This window comes from Lemur catta, chromosome 5 (genome assembly GCF_020740605.2).
Source record: "Lemur catta isolate mLemCat1 chromosome 5, mLemCat1.pri, whole genome shotgun sequence".
Taxonomy (NCBI): Eukaryota; Metazoa; Chordata; class Mammalia; order Primates; family Lemuridae; genus Lemur; species Lemur catta.
This window is the reverse complement of record NC_059132.1, coordinates 7,168,041-7,182,867: the sequence shown is the minus strand read 5'-3', so window position 1 is coordinate 7,182,867 and position 14,827 is coordinate 7,168,041. Positions and strand designations below refer to the sequence as shown.

Here is a 14,827-nt window from a genome sequence, read left to right as displayed (position 1 = left end):
AAGTAGATTGATTATAGGCCACAAGTTATGGCTGTGACTATCTTGCTCATAGTGCATACTCAATCTTTAGAATGGCACCTTTCATACAGTAGGCACTCAACAAATATTTTTTCAATGTTTCATGAATGAATTATCAATGCAAATGAAAAGCCGAACACTATGGGTAAATAACTCTTATCTTAAAAATAAATAATAGAGATAAAAAGACAGACAAATCAGACTGTAAACAGTAGGTAATATTTCAGTGATTTTTTTCACATATGACATGTCTGCTATTATTTTACCAGTATTTCTAAGTTTATTTTAGCTTTGATTTTAGAAATAGCCAGTAAAAGGAAATACTTAGTAATTATAGATGCATTATCATTGCATGTTCCATAGCTTTCTTATTCTATACTTAAAATAATTTACTAACCTGAGAAAATTTTAGAAAAAGCAGTGAAGTCACCAGTTCTTTAGATTATTCCTCACTCAATAATTAGCATTTAGAAATGACTCATACAAAATTCCCTTAACTATACATAATTTAAAAATCTTTAGACTGTGAAAGAGTAGATAAAAGGTGTTTCTCCCAATCCTAAAAGACTCACCAGTTGCCGGGGATTGGAAAATAAAATGATATGTTTTAGAAATGAACTTGACAATGTGCATTAAAAAAATCTTAAAATGTTTATAGATTTAACTCACTTCTTGGAAAACTATTCTAAAGAAACATTAAGAAATATGGAAAATGTTTTATAAACAAAATGTTCATTACATTTCTTATTATAATAGTGTCAAAGTAGAAAGAACATAAAAATGAATGATTAAGAAATGGGTAAGAAAATTATGAGACATCCTTGAAAAAATTATAAAGTGAGAATAATATTGACCCAAAGTCAGTGATGCAAATGTAAAATTTGACAATATTTGCTACTTGTGATAAGATGAAGTGTTAAGAGTCTTAATTATTGGAAAGCTGTGTTAAATATATACATTACTGTAAAAAGGTAAACAACTAGAATATAATTGGTGCAGATGCACATAAACTTTAGCTTAGGCAGAAAGAACTGTCCATACATTTATAAAGAGCTAAGCATAACATAACTTAAAAAAATACTATCACACATCAACTAAAATGGGGCATTGCTATTAACAAAGGTGGTGACATCCAGGAAACAGGTCCATTTAGCAAGATTTGGTAACCATACAGAAATGCCAACCTGAAAATCAATAGTCTGGTAATTACCAAGACTGTTGAGCACCCAAGAAACCAATCTCCACTCATCCAATACACCCCTCCCCCACTAGATACCATCGCTAGAACAATGAAAGATGGCCAAAATTAATAATGCACGACTGAGAAGCAAATGCAACATATAAAATTTAAATAGATTTGCAGAGACTCACGTGAGAGGAAAAGGAAGAGTCGTAAGCTATTTTGGGGTCTTCATTACTGGCACATACAACCATAGAAGGATCGTCACTCAGGAGATCCTGAGGGGGAGCCATTTCCGGAGTCACGTTGAGAAAATTGAACTCTGTCTTAGCTGATTGTGAGGCAACGCACAGATTGTAGGCATAGGGCAATGTTCCCTCGCTGTAATTGGGGAGAACCCCAGGTCCAGACTTGGAGCTGAGACCAGGCTGAAAGCAGCCCCAGGCAGCTGGACTGGAAGAGCGTCGCAGGCGCAGAGCAATGGCAAGAATCACCGCCAGGAAGAAAAGCACAGAGATCAAGGCCAAGGCCACTACCAGGTAAAACTGCAGCTCAGCTTGGGGGTCAGAGGGCGCTGGGCGGTCGCTGAGGTCCGGCAGTACCTCTTGCAGACTATCTGCGAAGATCAGGTGTAGCGTGGCAGTGGCGGAGAGGGGCGGCTGTCCACCATCACGCACAGCGACCAGCAGGCGCTGGCGGGCAGCGTCCCTGTCGCCCAAGGCACGCGCTGTGCGCACCTCGCCCGTGCGCAGCCCCACGCTGAAGAGCCCAGGCTCGCTGGCCTGCAACACGTGGTAGGACAGCCAGGCGTTGTGTCCTGAGTCGGCGTCCACTGCCACCACCTTGGTGACCAGGTAGCCGGGCTCCGCGGCACGTGGTACCATATCGAAGAGCGCCGAGCCGTCAGGCTCCAGCGCGGGATACAGCACCCGCGGCGCGTTGTCGTTGCGGTCGCCCACCAGCACGCGCAGGCTCACGTTGGCGCTGAGCGCGGGCGAGCCCTGGTCGCGGGCCTGCAGCGTCAGCTCAAAGGCGCGACGCTGCTCGTGGTCGAAAGCGCGCTGCGCGAACACCACCCCGCTCTGCGCGCTCACTGACACATACGACAATAGCTCCTGTGGCCCCAAATCGCTAGCCACGATGGAGTAGGAGACGCTGCCATTGGGTCCCAAATCCGGGTCGGAGGCGCTGACTTGAACGATTGAGGCTCCTGGAGGGTTGTTCTCTGCCACGTGGACAACGTAGGAGGCCTGGAGGAAAACAGGTGCGTTGTCATTGACGTCAGAGATGTACAGTGTGACGCTGGTTCTGGAGGAAAGGGATGGCTTGCCCCTGTCGGTGGCTATGATGGTGATGTTGTAGTATTCGGTCTGCTCCCGGTTTAGGACCCTGTCAATCACCAGCTTGTAATAATTCTTGGAGGTGGATTCTAATTTGAAGGGGACTTCTTCCTGTATATAGCACGTCACCAGACCATTTTGGCCAGAATCCTTGTCTCGCACTTTTATGAGAGCTATTACAGTTCCTAGGTCTGAGTCCTCTGGAATCTGGTTAGAAAAGGACATGAAAGTCACCTCTGGGGCATTGTCATTCTCATCAACAATTTCAATCTGAACATTACAATGAGCCGTGTGCACTCCTCCGTCCTTGGCTTCTACACCCAACACATAGTTACTTGCCTCTTCAAAGTCCAATGTACCATTGGTTGTGATGTCCCCCGTGTTGGGATTGAGATTGAAGAAGAGGCTGGTACTTGTCGGGGAATTGAGGAAGGCGTAGGTGATCTCTGCATTAATGCCCTCGTCCTGGTCTGTTGCCATCACCCGCAGCACAAAGGTTCCCCAGGGCACGTTTTCTTGGAGGCTGACTCTGTATACATCCTGGCTGAACCGGGGAGCATTATCGTTGGCGTCAGTGACTTGGATTCTGATCTGGGTGGTGCCACTCAGAGGAGGGGCCCCGCCATCTGTGGCGGTCAGGATTAAGTGATGGTGGCTCTGATATTCCCTGTCTAGAGGATTTTCCAACAGTAATTCTGGGTATTTATTTCCATCAGGACTTTCTTTTGTCGACAGAGAGAAATATTGATTGGGGTTGATGGTGTATGTCTTTACTGAATTACTTTCTACATCTGCATCTTGTGCAGAATCCAGAGGGAATTTTACTCCCGGTAAGGCTGATTCACAAATTTCTAAATCAATGCCTTTTGCCATGAAACGTGGTGCATTGTCGTTAATATCTTGGATTGCAACAATCACATGGAAAACATTCATTGGGTTTTCAGCGACTGTTTCGAAGTCTAGTACACACTCAGTTTTCCTTCCACATATCTTCTCTCGATCTATCCTACCGCTCACTAACAAATCTCCACTCTCCGCACTAACGTTGAAATAATCCTCTGCACTAACCCGCAATTTTCGAGCTGGCAACTCCTGGACGCTGAGCCCCAGATCCTTGGCGAGGTTCCCCACCCGAGAGCCCTTGGCTAGCTCCTCCGGAATCGTATAGCGAATCTGCTGGGAGATGGCCCCGCAGAACAAAGACACCAGGAAGGGAAACAGTACCTCACTTTTCATCGTTTTAGCTTCTCTGGCGCTCCTCTGCATTTCATGAACTCTCCGGGAATCTTCTTTTCAAGGTTTCTCTGAGGTGTTTTTTAAAAATCAATGACAGCACCCTGGACTTCTGCGATTTGAGGGTAGGACTTATTTGTTAAGCACTGAGGGTGCACAGGAGCAGCGTCTGCTCTCTGATGTGTGCCGGGCAAAGCAGGCAAGCACTCTGCCTGCCGCTACTGCAGAATCAAGAGCCCCTCTCTTCCCTTTGGTCAACAGCGGCGCCCAGAGGTTGTCTTGCCGTACTGCACATTGCCCGGCTATTTATCCTTAAAGTGTACCTTGTCTTTTCCTTTGCTAGAAAGAACCAAATATTCACACTTTCCCTTTAAATTTGATATTTTCTACTCTGTCATCATCTTATAAGTATATTTATCATTTTATATTCTTCTTTTTTCATTTTTAAAAAGTTCACAAGGCATACAGCCTTTTTTTTGTTTTTAGGTTTTGGGGCAAAAATATCTCCAGTGATTTCACCATATTTATAAACTCTGGCATGACTAGTGTATCCCTATAAATGAATGGATTTTAACCCACATTTTTAGTGGACTATGATTCTTACCTTTCTTTTCAAATTCATTGGAATAACTTCCATTATTTAGTATTTTATCTCTCTCCCTATATACTTTATCACTTCAGTGACAATACTTTTCAATGATATAGTCTTTGCAAAAGAGAGTGAGTTGAGGCCTTAAAATTATTTTAATACACTGCTCTTCTTTATAAAGCATAGATAATCTTCCCAGTTAAGTACAGCAGAGCCTGGTATTTTGTTAAAGTGACTAATTCAATATTTTGGCATACATACTTGGCTTTATAAAGCTGACTCTGTATAAGACATATTTATTTCTTTGTGCAACTAGTGCTTCCTTTTTGTATGAACATATATACAATACACTATAATCTCAATTCTCAGCTCCAGCCAATTTATACCATTAATGAATAAAATGAATTTGACTTGATCACTGGTAAATCTTGGAGAGAGGCATTAAGTGTCCTTAGACACGCCATTCTGGAATTTATCCTGTACTGCTTGAACTGATCTTGGGCTCAGACAAGAAAAAAACTCATTAGAAAAATCCCCTTATTTCAAATGCACTACCAAATTAGATGCCAACCCAACAATTCTATTATTTTGTGGTGCTCACCCATATTCATACTGCAGTCAAAATACACCATTATCCATTTTCCTGAGACACCCTTTTCTTTGTCTTCCCTGCTTAATGTCTTTATACTTTCCACTTTTAAAATTGTAAACTTCTCCTCCCTTTCTCTTGTAATGAATTCTTGCCCATCATTCAGGCAGGAGAAAACACTTTTAATGAAAATGGGATGTCTGAGACCTTTCATTATCCTTACTAGTGGTTGGAAATTGTACTACCTTTGTTCTCTCAGTGTATTTTCATGACACATATGCAGGCTATGTTTCCTATGGAAGTCTATAAAAATTCTCTTTAAGCACCTAAATTTCCCCTGGCACTAGCCGTTTAATATTTTTTTCTCTTACAAGGAAAGTGATAATAATTTTATATATGTTTTTTTTTCTAAAAAAGGTCTGTCAAAGGTTATGTGCCTTTTTAAATTCTGTGATGTATTTGCATGTTTGAGCGAGAATTCAGGGAGTGAGAATTCCCTGTTTACAGTTATTGCACTTTGGCCCAGTTGTCTCACACATTTGAACATGCCTCTTCCTAATATATTAAAGGAGAGATCTGTGCCTAATGAAATATATTTTAATCTAATGTTAGATGACATTCTTATGTGACTTCACAAGTGAAAATAATTTCATAAATTTCAGAATAAGCCAAGGCTTTCTGGCCAAAGAAAGTTGTAGAACATGATCAAGACTTCTATTCCATTGTTGGAGTGGATGGTCTGGAAATCTCCCATAGAAGCTGAGACATATCCCCCTACATTTTTTTATATCCTTCTCAAAGGGCAAGAAATACCACTCCCAGGTTCATGACAGTTTAGATAAGTGAACTTCTCACCTTCAGGCAAAAGGCTGAAATCAATATGAATACACACACACATGCACATACAATTTAGGCATACATAATAGGCATTACTGGTAAAGCTATTTGATCACTCTCTACATTTTTTATCCTACCATTTTGTGTCATTGATTTGAAAAGAGTATAGGAGTCAAACATAATTTTATGGGAGCATAAAACATCATATGTATATCTTGTATGTATCAGTCAGAATAACCTAGGTAGGCTAGAGTGACAAACTTCAAAACACAGGGATTTAAAATGAAAAAGCCCTATTTATTACAAGTATAAAGATCATGTTGGGTCGACAACATGGCTCTTCTCTTATCATAGTTACTCAAGGACCAAGGTAGAAGGAGCAGTCACAATTTCAAATAGTAACTTACAAATCTGGAAATTCTCTCAATGGCAATTAGAGTTTCCTCCAGGAATTGAAAGACCTTACTTCCACTTGCAAGGTGCTATTGGCCACAACTAGTTGCCTGGGCTTGCTCAGCCATAAGGAGGCCAGGAAGTTCAGTCCTATCATAGGCCCAGAGGAAAGAGGGGTAAATATTTAGACAACAGGGCTAATGACTACCTCATTGCCTTATTTCTCAAGTACATGTGTGTTAAAGCTGTATAATAACCGCATTGGCATAATTGTTCTTTATAATATTCAAAGAAAAACATAAACTCACCTGAAGTAGCTTGGGGTCTCCTTTTGTTTCAAGTAAATCTTGAGATACCAGCAGAGGCTCACTTTTCTCACAGCTCTCCTGGCTGATGAGGGTGTCCGCATAGTTGGGCTGGGGAAAGATCAGGTGGCTCTTCCGCGAGTCCGCGGTGAGGGAGACTTCGTGGGAATAGGTCTGCAGGAAAGCCCGCACCCCGTCCACGCCCACGAAATGTGAGGCGGGCACACCCGCCAGCACGTCTCCGGAACCCTGGAGCAGGCGTGATTTGTGCCAGCGCCGCAGCCTGAGCGCCAGGAGCACGATGACAAACGCGAGGAAGATGCAGGAGATGGCGGCCACCGCCACCACCAAGTAAAGCGTGAGGCCCGAATCGTTGGGGTCTACAGGGATCTTGATGCTGCCCAGGTCGGCCAGGACTTCAGGGATACTGTCAGCCACAGCCACGGTGAGTGTGACAGTGGCTGAGAGAGGGGGCTGGCCGTGGTCCTGGACAGCCACCACGAGGCTCTGCTTGAGCGCATCTCTGTCCAGCAGGGCCCTCGCTGTGCGCACCTCGCCTGTGTGCAGCCCCACTGCGAAGAGCCCTGGCTCGCTGGCTTTGAGCAGGCGGTAGGACAGCCAGGCGTTCTGGCCCGAATCTCTGTCCACCGCCACTACCTTGGTTACCAGATAGCCTGGCTCTGCAGAGCGGGGAGCCAGCTCCACGCCGGTGGAACCGTCTGTGGGGAGGGCGGGGTACAATATCTCGGGCGTGTTGTCATTCTGATCCAGCACGAACAGACCCAGCGACACGTTGCTGCTTAGCGGCGGGTTCCCGCCATCGCTGGCTGTCACCAGTAGCTGCAGGTCTCTAAACTGCTCGTAGTCGAAGGAGCGCAGCGCATACAAGACTCCAGTGTTGGAGTTGATGGAGACATAGGAGGAGAGAGGCGCCCCCTCGAGGGTGTCCTCGGTCAATGCATAAGTGATGCGGGCATTGCTGTCACTGTCTGGGTCCTGGGCGGTCACGGAGAAGATGGAGGCTCCTCTGGGGTTGTTTTCTGGAATGTAGGCGGAGTAGAAGGAATGAGGGAAGGTAGGTGGGTTGTCATTGACGTCTGTCACGTGCAGGGGGATGTGAGTTTCTGTGGATAGAGGTGGACTTCCACCATCCGTGGCTCTGAGACTGATGTTATATTCTGAAACCTGTTCACGGTCCAGGGATCTGGCTGTCACTAGGCGGTAATATTGGTCTATTGATCTTTCTAAATTAAATGGCAGATTTCCTAGGACAAAAACTGTAACCTGCCCATTCTGCTCAGAATCGCGGTCATGAACATTGATAAGAGCAATTTCTCTTCCAGCGGTAGCCTCTTCTGGGACTGAGCCTGTGACAGAAGTGATTGTAACTTCTGGGGCATTGTCATTCACATCCAGAACTGTGACTAGAATCTTGGCTCTTGAAAAAAGACCTGGTCCATCATGTGCTTCAATTTTAATTTCATAGAACATAGCATCCTCATAATCTAGACTTTTTAATATCGATATGTCTCCAGTCACTGAGTTGAGATTGAAAATCTGAGCGATTTTCCCAGGCATTTTATCTAGCATATAGGACACTTGAGCGTTGAATCCCTCATCAGGGTCAGTAGCATTCACAGTGAGCAGTCGGGTGCCCACCTGTGCATTTTCCCAAACACTTACACGGTACTCAGGCTGAGTAAACACTGGAGGGTTGTCGTTTGCATCCAGAACTATCACTTGGATGCATAAGTTGCCAGAGTGGACAGGGTCACCACCATCAGAGGCAGTGAGGACAAGCTGGTGAACTTCCTTTTTCTCACGGTCCAGGGCCCGCTCCAGCACCAGCTCTGGGTAACTGGCCCCATCAGAGACGCTGTTCACAGCCAGGGAGAAGTAGTCATTGGGGCTAAGCTTGTAGTTCTGCAGAGAGTTCGTGCCCACATCTGGGTCAAATGCAGTTTTGAGTGGAAATCGGGTTCCAGGAACTGTTAATTCACTAATTTTTACTTCCAATTCCTCTGTTAGAAAATTAGGAGCATTATCATTAATATCTTTAACTTCTATTTCTACTTCAAAAATTTTCAATTTATCCTCAACTAGGATGTTAAATTTTACCAGACACCGCGCGTTCTGAGCACAGAGCTCCTCCCGGTCTATCCTGTCCGCAGTGACTAAGCTGCCGCTTCGCAGGTTCAGAGAGAAAAGCTGTGTCCTACCTCTGGAGACGATGCGGACACCGCGTTCTGCCAGGTCACGGGGCTCCAGTCCCAGGTCCTTGGCGATGTTGCCCACGAAGGAGCCTTTCTCCAGCTCCTCCGGCACGGAGTAGCGGATCTGCCCAGTTCCTGTTTTGCACAGCGTCCCCAGGAACGCGCACAGCAGAGCCAGTCCTCTGAGGTTTAGGAATCTCAGGCAATTGGTCATTTCCTTTTTGGTGAATTATCTTCTATTCCAATTTCCCACGACGGACTCCAATCTTGTTTTCTCAAGAAGCTTAGTCTTTCATGGGCCTAATTCATAGGTCACGGAGCTGGTCGCCTTGAGAAGAGCTCCGGATCTTCTGAGTCTGATTTGCTGGATCTTTGCGTTTTAGGAGCAAGGAAATGGTGGACTAGCTCGCCAGTTGCGTTTTCCTTCTTGAGTGGTCAACAGCGACGCTCAGAGGCCTAACCGTTTACTGCACCCTCTAAGTTTCCCAACACCTGAAATCCTTTTTGTCAGGGGTAATGGTGGAACTGGTGTTGACTCCACATAATTGAATTAAGATAAACATATTAATATTAACAGTGTGACTTCAAGTAATCTTCCTTGGGAATCCATGCACTAACCTGAATGCTTAAAGATAACCAATATTGCTTCAAACATGGTGGAGTTACTCGTTAAGTTACATTTTGATGTTCAGTTAAGAAATACACAGTTACAAAGGACTGACCCTGAGGACCCACATAGAACTGTTAAAAGCCACAATTACCACTTGCTCTTCCACCATCAAACCTTGAATATGTGTTTGTCATTGTACTTTCTACATTTATCAGTTATTTGTTAATGCATACACCTTCACTTCCGCCTTTCCCTCTCTATACTCTCAGCTCTTTGAGAGCTGAAATGAGAAAAAGGAAAAAAGAGAAACACACAGCATCGGCCATATTTATAGGTTACATTTTTGAAATTTTTTCTCGATGGCCTGACATCTTAGTTTCAATATCTGTTATTTGTTATTTAATATTCATTAAACAAACCCATAATTGGGTTCAGACAATATGTTCTTTGGGGATTTAAGGTGAACAATATAGACACAGCCAGTTCCTTTGCAGAGTTAATAAGTGTATAAAAGCAAACAGGGAATTACAGTACATTGAGATAACTATAACTACCATAATGAGAGAAGCCGAGGGGGATGGGAGGGACTTCATTTTGGCCTTGGAAGCTAGCAAAGGCTTTCCAGGAAACACAAGAGGAGTGGATAAGGGAAAAGGCTTGGATATGAGAGAGAACAGCATGGCACTGCCTAGATGTGAAAGGTAAATCACAGACCTTCAGGATACTGAAAGAAGCTCACTTTGTCTAAATCTAGAGTGTGAGGATACTTTTTTAAAACCGCAACTGAAACTAGTAGAGACAAACATTTGCTTTATGTTCCAGAATCCCTTTTCCTGGATGTTTCCAAGCACAGAAATATAAATACAATATATGTGTCATTTCAATCATGATGCATTACATATCTATGTATAAGGCATTTATTCTTGTGGAGTTACTCCATACACTAAAAGGAAATCTGTCTTTAATTTTCCTCTGTTTATACTTTATTATTTACTTACAAGTAAAGATATTATGACATATTATTCCCACAGTGAGTTCCAATTTTACCCCATAGAGAATTATGTAATAGTAATAAACACAATGAAATACCTTGTCTCTGACAAATTTTCCCTTATCAAATGCCTTTATATATAATAAAGAATTACAGTACCTGAGAGATGAGATACCATTAAATATAAGGCTCAATTAGTACACAATCACTTCCAAGTCAAAACAAAAATGATCCCAGTTACACTCAATATTAGTGAGTTTATTGTTCTCTGTTTTTTTTTATTATTTATTTATTTTGACACAGAGTCTTGGTCTGTTGCCAGGGCTAGAGTGCCATGGCATCAGCCTAGCTCACAGCAACCTCAAACTCCTGGGCTCAAGCAATCCTCCTGCCTCAGCTTCCCAAGTAGCTGGGACTACAAGCATGTGCCACATGCCTGCCTAATTTTTTCTATATATAGTTTTAGTTGTACAGCTAATTTCTTTCTATTTTTTAGTAGAGATGGGGTTTCACTCTTGCTCAGGCTGATCTCGATCTCCTGAGTTCAAACGATCCACCCACCTTGGCCTCCCAGAGTGCTAGGATTACAGGTGTGAGCCACCACGGCCGGCCCTCTGTTATTAAATATATAACCAACATACTAAAAGCCACATGGGAAGAGGAATGGGAAAAGAAAACTGTGGTTATGAGGGGAACTGGGGTTTGGTGAGGGATTGGTAACATTTTTAACAGTTTCTGGGAATAGAAAACTTCCTTTCAGATAAGATTATGGTAAACTCAGAACAATGAAACAATTTGGTCAGAAGCAAGCAAGAAAATGTTAGAAGTTAGACTGTCTTGTTTCTAATCCAGTGCCCTTGCCCTTTCCAAAAAAGAGAGATAGCACCTCATACATACTCCTCAACCCAACCACCTACATTATGATCACAGTCTCCTTTTCAGTGTAAGAACAATTATAAATGTACCTGGATACAAACATGTAGACCCACTTAATCTTGATTTTCCAGGACTTGTAATAGAAATCTACAAGGATATATGGGTAAGAAGAATTGTTTGTAGTAAAGATTGAAAGCACATAAGTAAAATCATAAATTATTTTTATCTAGATAGCTTATAAATTCTCTACAAAAGTTTACCTGAGAAAATGTTTCCTGTTTGTCTTCAAGTAAAGACTGGGGTGCTGATAGAATATCCTTTTTCTCACAGCTCTCCTGGCTGATGAGTGTGTCGGCATAGTTGGGCTGGGGGAAGATCAGGTGGCTCTTCCGCGAGTCTGCGGTGAGGGAGACCTCGTGGGAATAGGTCTGCAGGAAAGCCCGCACCCCGTCCACGCCCATGAAATGTGAGGCAGGCACACCTGCCAATCCACCTCCCGCAGCCTGAAGCAGGCGTGACTTGTGCCAGCGCCACAGCCTGAGCGCCAGGAGCACGATAATGAAAGCGAGGAAGACACAGGAGACCGCGGCCACTGCCACCACCAGGTACAGCGTGAGGCCTGAATTGTAGGGATCAGCAGCAGTCTTGATGCTGCCCAGGTCGGCCAGGACTTCAGGGATACTGTCAGCGACGGCCACGGTGAGTGTGACGGTGGCTGAGAGAGGGGGCTGGCCGTGGTCCTGGACAGCCACCACGAGGCTCTGCTTGAGTGCATCTCTGTCCAGCAGGGCCCGCGCTGTGCGCACCTCGCCTGTGTGCAGCCCCACTGAGAAGAGCCCTGGCTCGCTGGCTTTGAGCAGGCGGTAGGACAGCCAGGCATTCTGGCCTGAGTCTCTGTCCACCGCCACTACCTTGGTCACCAGGTAGCCGGGTTCTGCGGAGCGGGGCGCCAGCTCCACACCAGTGGAACCGTCAGTGGGGAGGGCAGGGTACAGTATCTCCGGAGCGTTGTCGTTCTGGTCCAGCACGAATAGGCTCAGCGACACGTTGCTGCTGAGTGGAGGATTCCCGTTGTCACGTGCCGTGACTCTGAATTGCAAGTCCCGGAACTGCTCATAGTCGAAGGATCGTAGTGCGTACAGGACCCCAGTGTCAGAGTTGATAGAGAGGTAGGAGGACAGGGGCGCCCCCTGAATGGTGTCCTCTGCCAGGGAGTAAGTGACTTGTGCATTCTCATTGCTGTCCCGGTCGTGGGCCCTCACAGAGAAGATGGAGGCACCTCTGGGGTTATTTTCAGGAATGTAGGCAGAATAGGAGTCCTGATGGAAGGTCGGGGGGTTGTCATTTATATCTGTCACTAGCAGGGAAATGTGAGTTTTGGTAGACAGGGTTGGAGTTCCCCGATCTGTTGCTGTTACAGTGATGTTGTACGCAGAGGTAAGTTCTCGGTCCAATGTTCTTTCAGTCACTAAACGGTAATAATTATCAATTAACTTTTCCAATTTAAAGGGTAGATTTCTGGGAATGAAACATGTAGTATGGCCATTGTCCCCAGAGTCTTCGTCTGCACGCTGATAACAGCAATTATGGACCCAGGAGGAAAGTTTTCTGGAACTGCAGTTGTGACAGAGGTGATGGTCACTTCGGGGGCATTATCATTTATGTCCAAAACTTTGACCAGTACCTTAGCTCTGGCCATGAGCCCAGCACCATCCTGAGCTTGAACTTCCATTGAATAAACTTTGTATTCTTCAAAATCCAGTGATGCTTTATTTGATATTTCTCCTGTATAAGAATCTAAATGAAATATTTGGGCCAATCTGTGGTCTATATTGTGAAAGGAGTATGTTACTTCCCCATTGGCTCCCTCATCTGGGTCAGTGGCATTTACCACAAGCAGCCGAGTGCCCAGTGGCACATTTTCTGGGACACTCACGCGGTATTGTGCCTGAGTAAACGCTGGAGGGTTGTCATTCACATCCACCACCTGAACACAAATTAGGAGGATCCCTGAACGGACTGGGTCACCTCCATCAGAGGCTGTGAGAAGGAGGTGGTGGACAGCCTCTTCTTCTCTGTCTAGGGGACTCTGCAGCACCATCTCTGGGTGTTGGGGCCCATCAGCTCCCTGTTGCACATCCAGGGAGAAATGGGGGTTGGAGCTGAGTTGGTAGCTCTGGAGTGAGTTTATACCCACATCGAGGTCTTGCCCAAAAGGCAGAGGGATTCTGGTGCCTGGAGTGGTTATTTCACTCATTTTAAATTCCAGTTCCTCTAACTGAAATTGGGGAGTGTTGTCATTAATATCAATTATTTCCACTTCGACAGGAAATAGCTTCATTTTATCCTCAACAAGGATGTTAAAACTCACAAGACATGGTGTGCTCTGAGCGCAGAGCTCCTCCCGGTCTATCCTGCCTGCAGTGACCAAGCTACCAGTTTTCGGGTTCAGAGCAAAAAGCTGCATCTTACCTCTAGAGACAATGCGGACTCCGCGATCTGCCAGCTCCTGGGGTTGTAGCCCTAGGTCCTTGGCGATGTTGCCCACGAAAGAACCTTTGTCCGTCTCTTCTGGCACTGAGTAGCGGATATTCTCGGCCTCGGCTTCCAATAGCAGCTCCAGAAAAAGGCACAGTAGCATCAGCCTGCTGCAGCAGGTCAGCTTCGCCTGAATCTTCATTGCTCTCTCGCTTCGTGGTTTTCTCCTAGACCAGTACCAAGGGTATACTTTCTCTGCTTTTCTGAGCCTAAATTTTCAGGAGAATTTTGAGAGAAGAGTAGTCCAGAAGTAGGGTTTTGGGCGAACTCAGTTTTCAGTCTGGCGGCGATCGAGGTTCTAAGAGACACAAGTGTTTCCTCCGCCCCACCCCGCTCCGTGCGCGTCCTGCCTGTATCATCCAGATTGGTGAACAGCGGCGCCCAGAGTCCTAACCAGTTACTGCAGTCCTAGAATATATTGATACTGAAATTTTCTCTTCTCTTAACCTGATACAGTTTTTTCTTAAGTCTTAGTTTATTGTCCAGGAAATAGACATTCTATAGTATATGTATGAAAAGGGAAATTACTCTTTTCATTTACTTAAACTTGTCTAAATGTTGCTAAATTGCAATATATGGGAGAACACCAATAATCCCAAACTATCTGCTTTCCCTGTTTGCTATTCAGGGAATAATAGTAAAAGACTCTGTAACATCACAAAGAGGACAAAAATCATCCCTCTGCTTTTTTTGTAGTGTATCTTGGCCACTTGATAATTTCCCAAGCACACAGGCAGAGGAGCTGCCCTTTGACTGGAGAATGAAAAAAAAATTGGAGAAAAAAATAAACTTTTAGAACATAAGCTAGACTTTTAAAAATTGGACCGTCCCATTTTTTCCCACTATACTTTGAATGTTTATCAGAAATCTTGGGATTCTGAAGGACATGGTTTAAATTTGTCTTTATTTTTCCTCTTTTTCTGAAGTATTCATGTATTATGTGAGTTTTTAAAGTATTAAAATTTATCCAAAGGTAATAAATATATTTTGAATAAAATAACATTGGGCTCTTAGAGTTCCATTGGAAAAAGTCACATGATTATATAATTTAGACTTCAAATTTAAGAAAGAGAAAGGATGTGATATTAGTCTTCATAAGTGAAAAGAAAAACTGC

General features: G+C 44.3%; 2 protein-coding genes across 3 annotated transcripts in view; both read right to left on the bottom strand.

Moving 5' to 3' along the window:
* Window positions 1-9,126, bottom strand: part of LOC123637896 (protocadherin gamma-C4) — a 137,113-nt gene extending 127,987 nt beyond the window's left edge. The window contains exon 1 of one of the 2 annotated variants that reach the window (XM_045551042.1): window positions 6,488-9,126. In XM_045551042.1, coding sequence (XP_045406998.1) covers window positions 6,488-8,911 — 2,424 coding nt within the window. In that variant the 5' untranslated portion in view covers window positions 8,912-9,126. Of the gene's footprint in view, window positions 1-1,389; window positions 3,977-6,487 lie in introns of those variants that run through there. The other variant, XM_045551049.1, reaches the window with a different exon arrangement.
* Window positions 9,127-11,383: 2,257 nt separating this feature from the next.
* LOC123638738 (protocadherin gamma-A1-like) lies at window positions 11,384-13,978 on the bottom strand. Its single transcript, XM_045552573.1, is given in 2 exon segments — window positions 11,384-12,741; window positions 12,744-13,978. Coding segments are annotated over 2 exon segments (2,469 nt in total). The 5' UTR covers window positions 13,855-13,978.
* Between the last annotated feature and the right edge of the window lie 849 nt (window positions 13,979-14,827).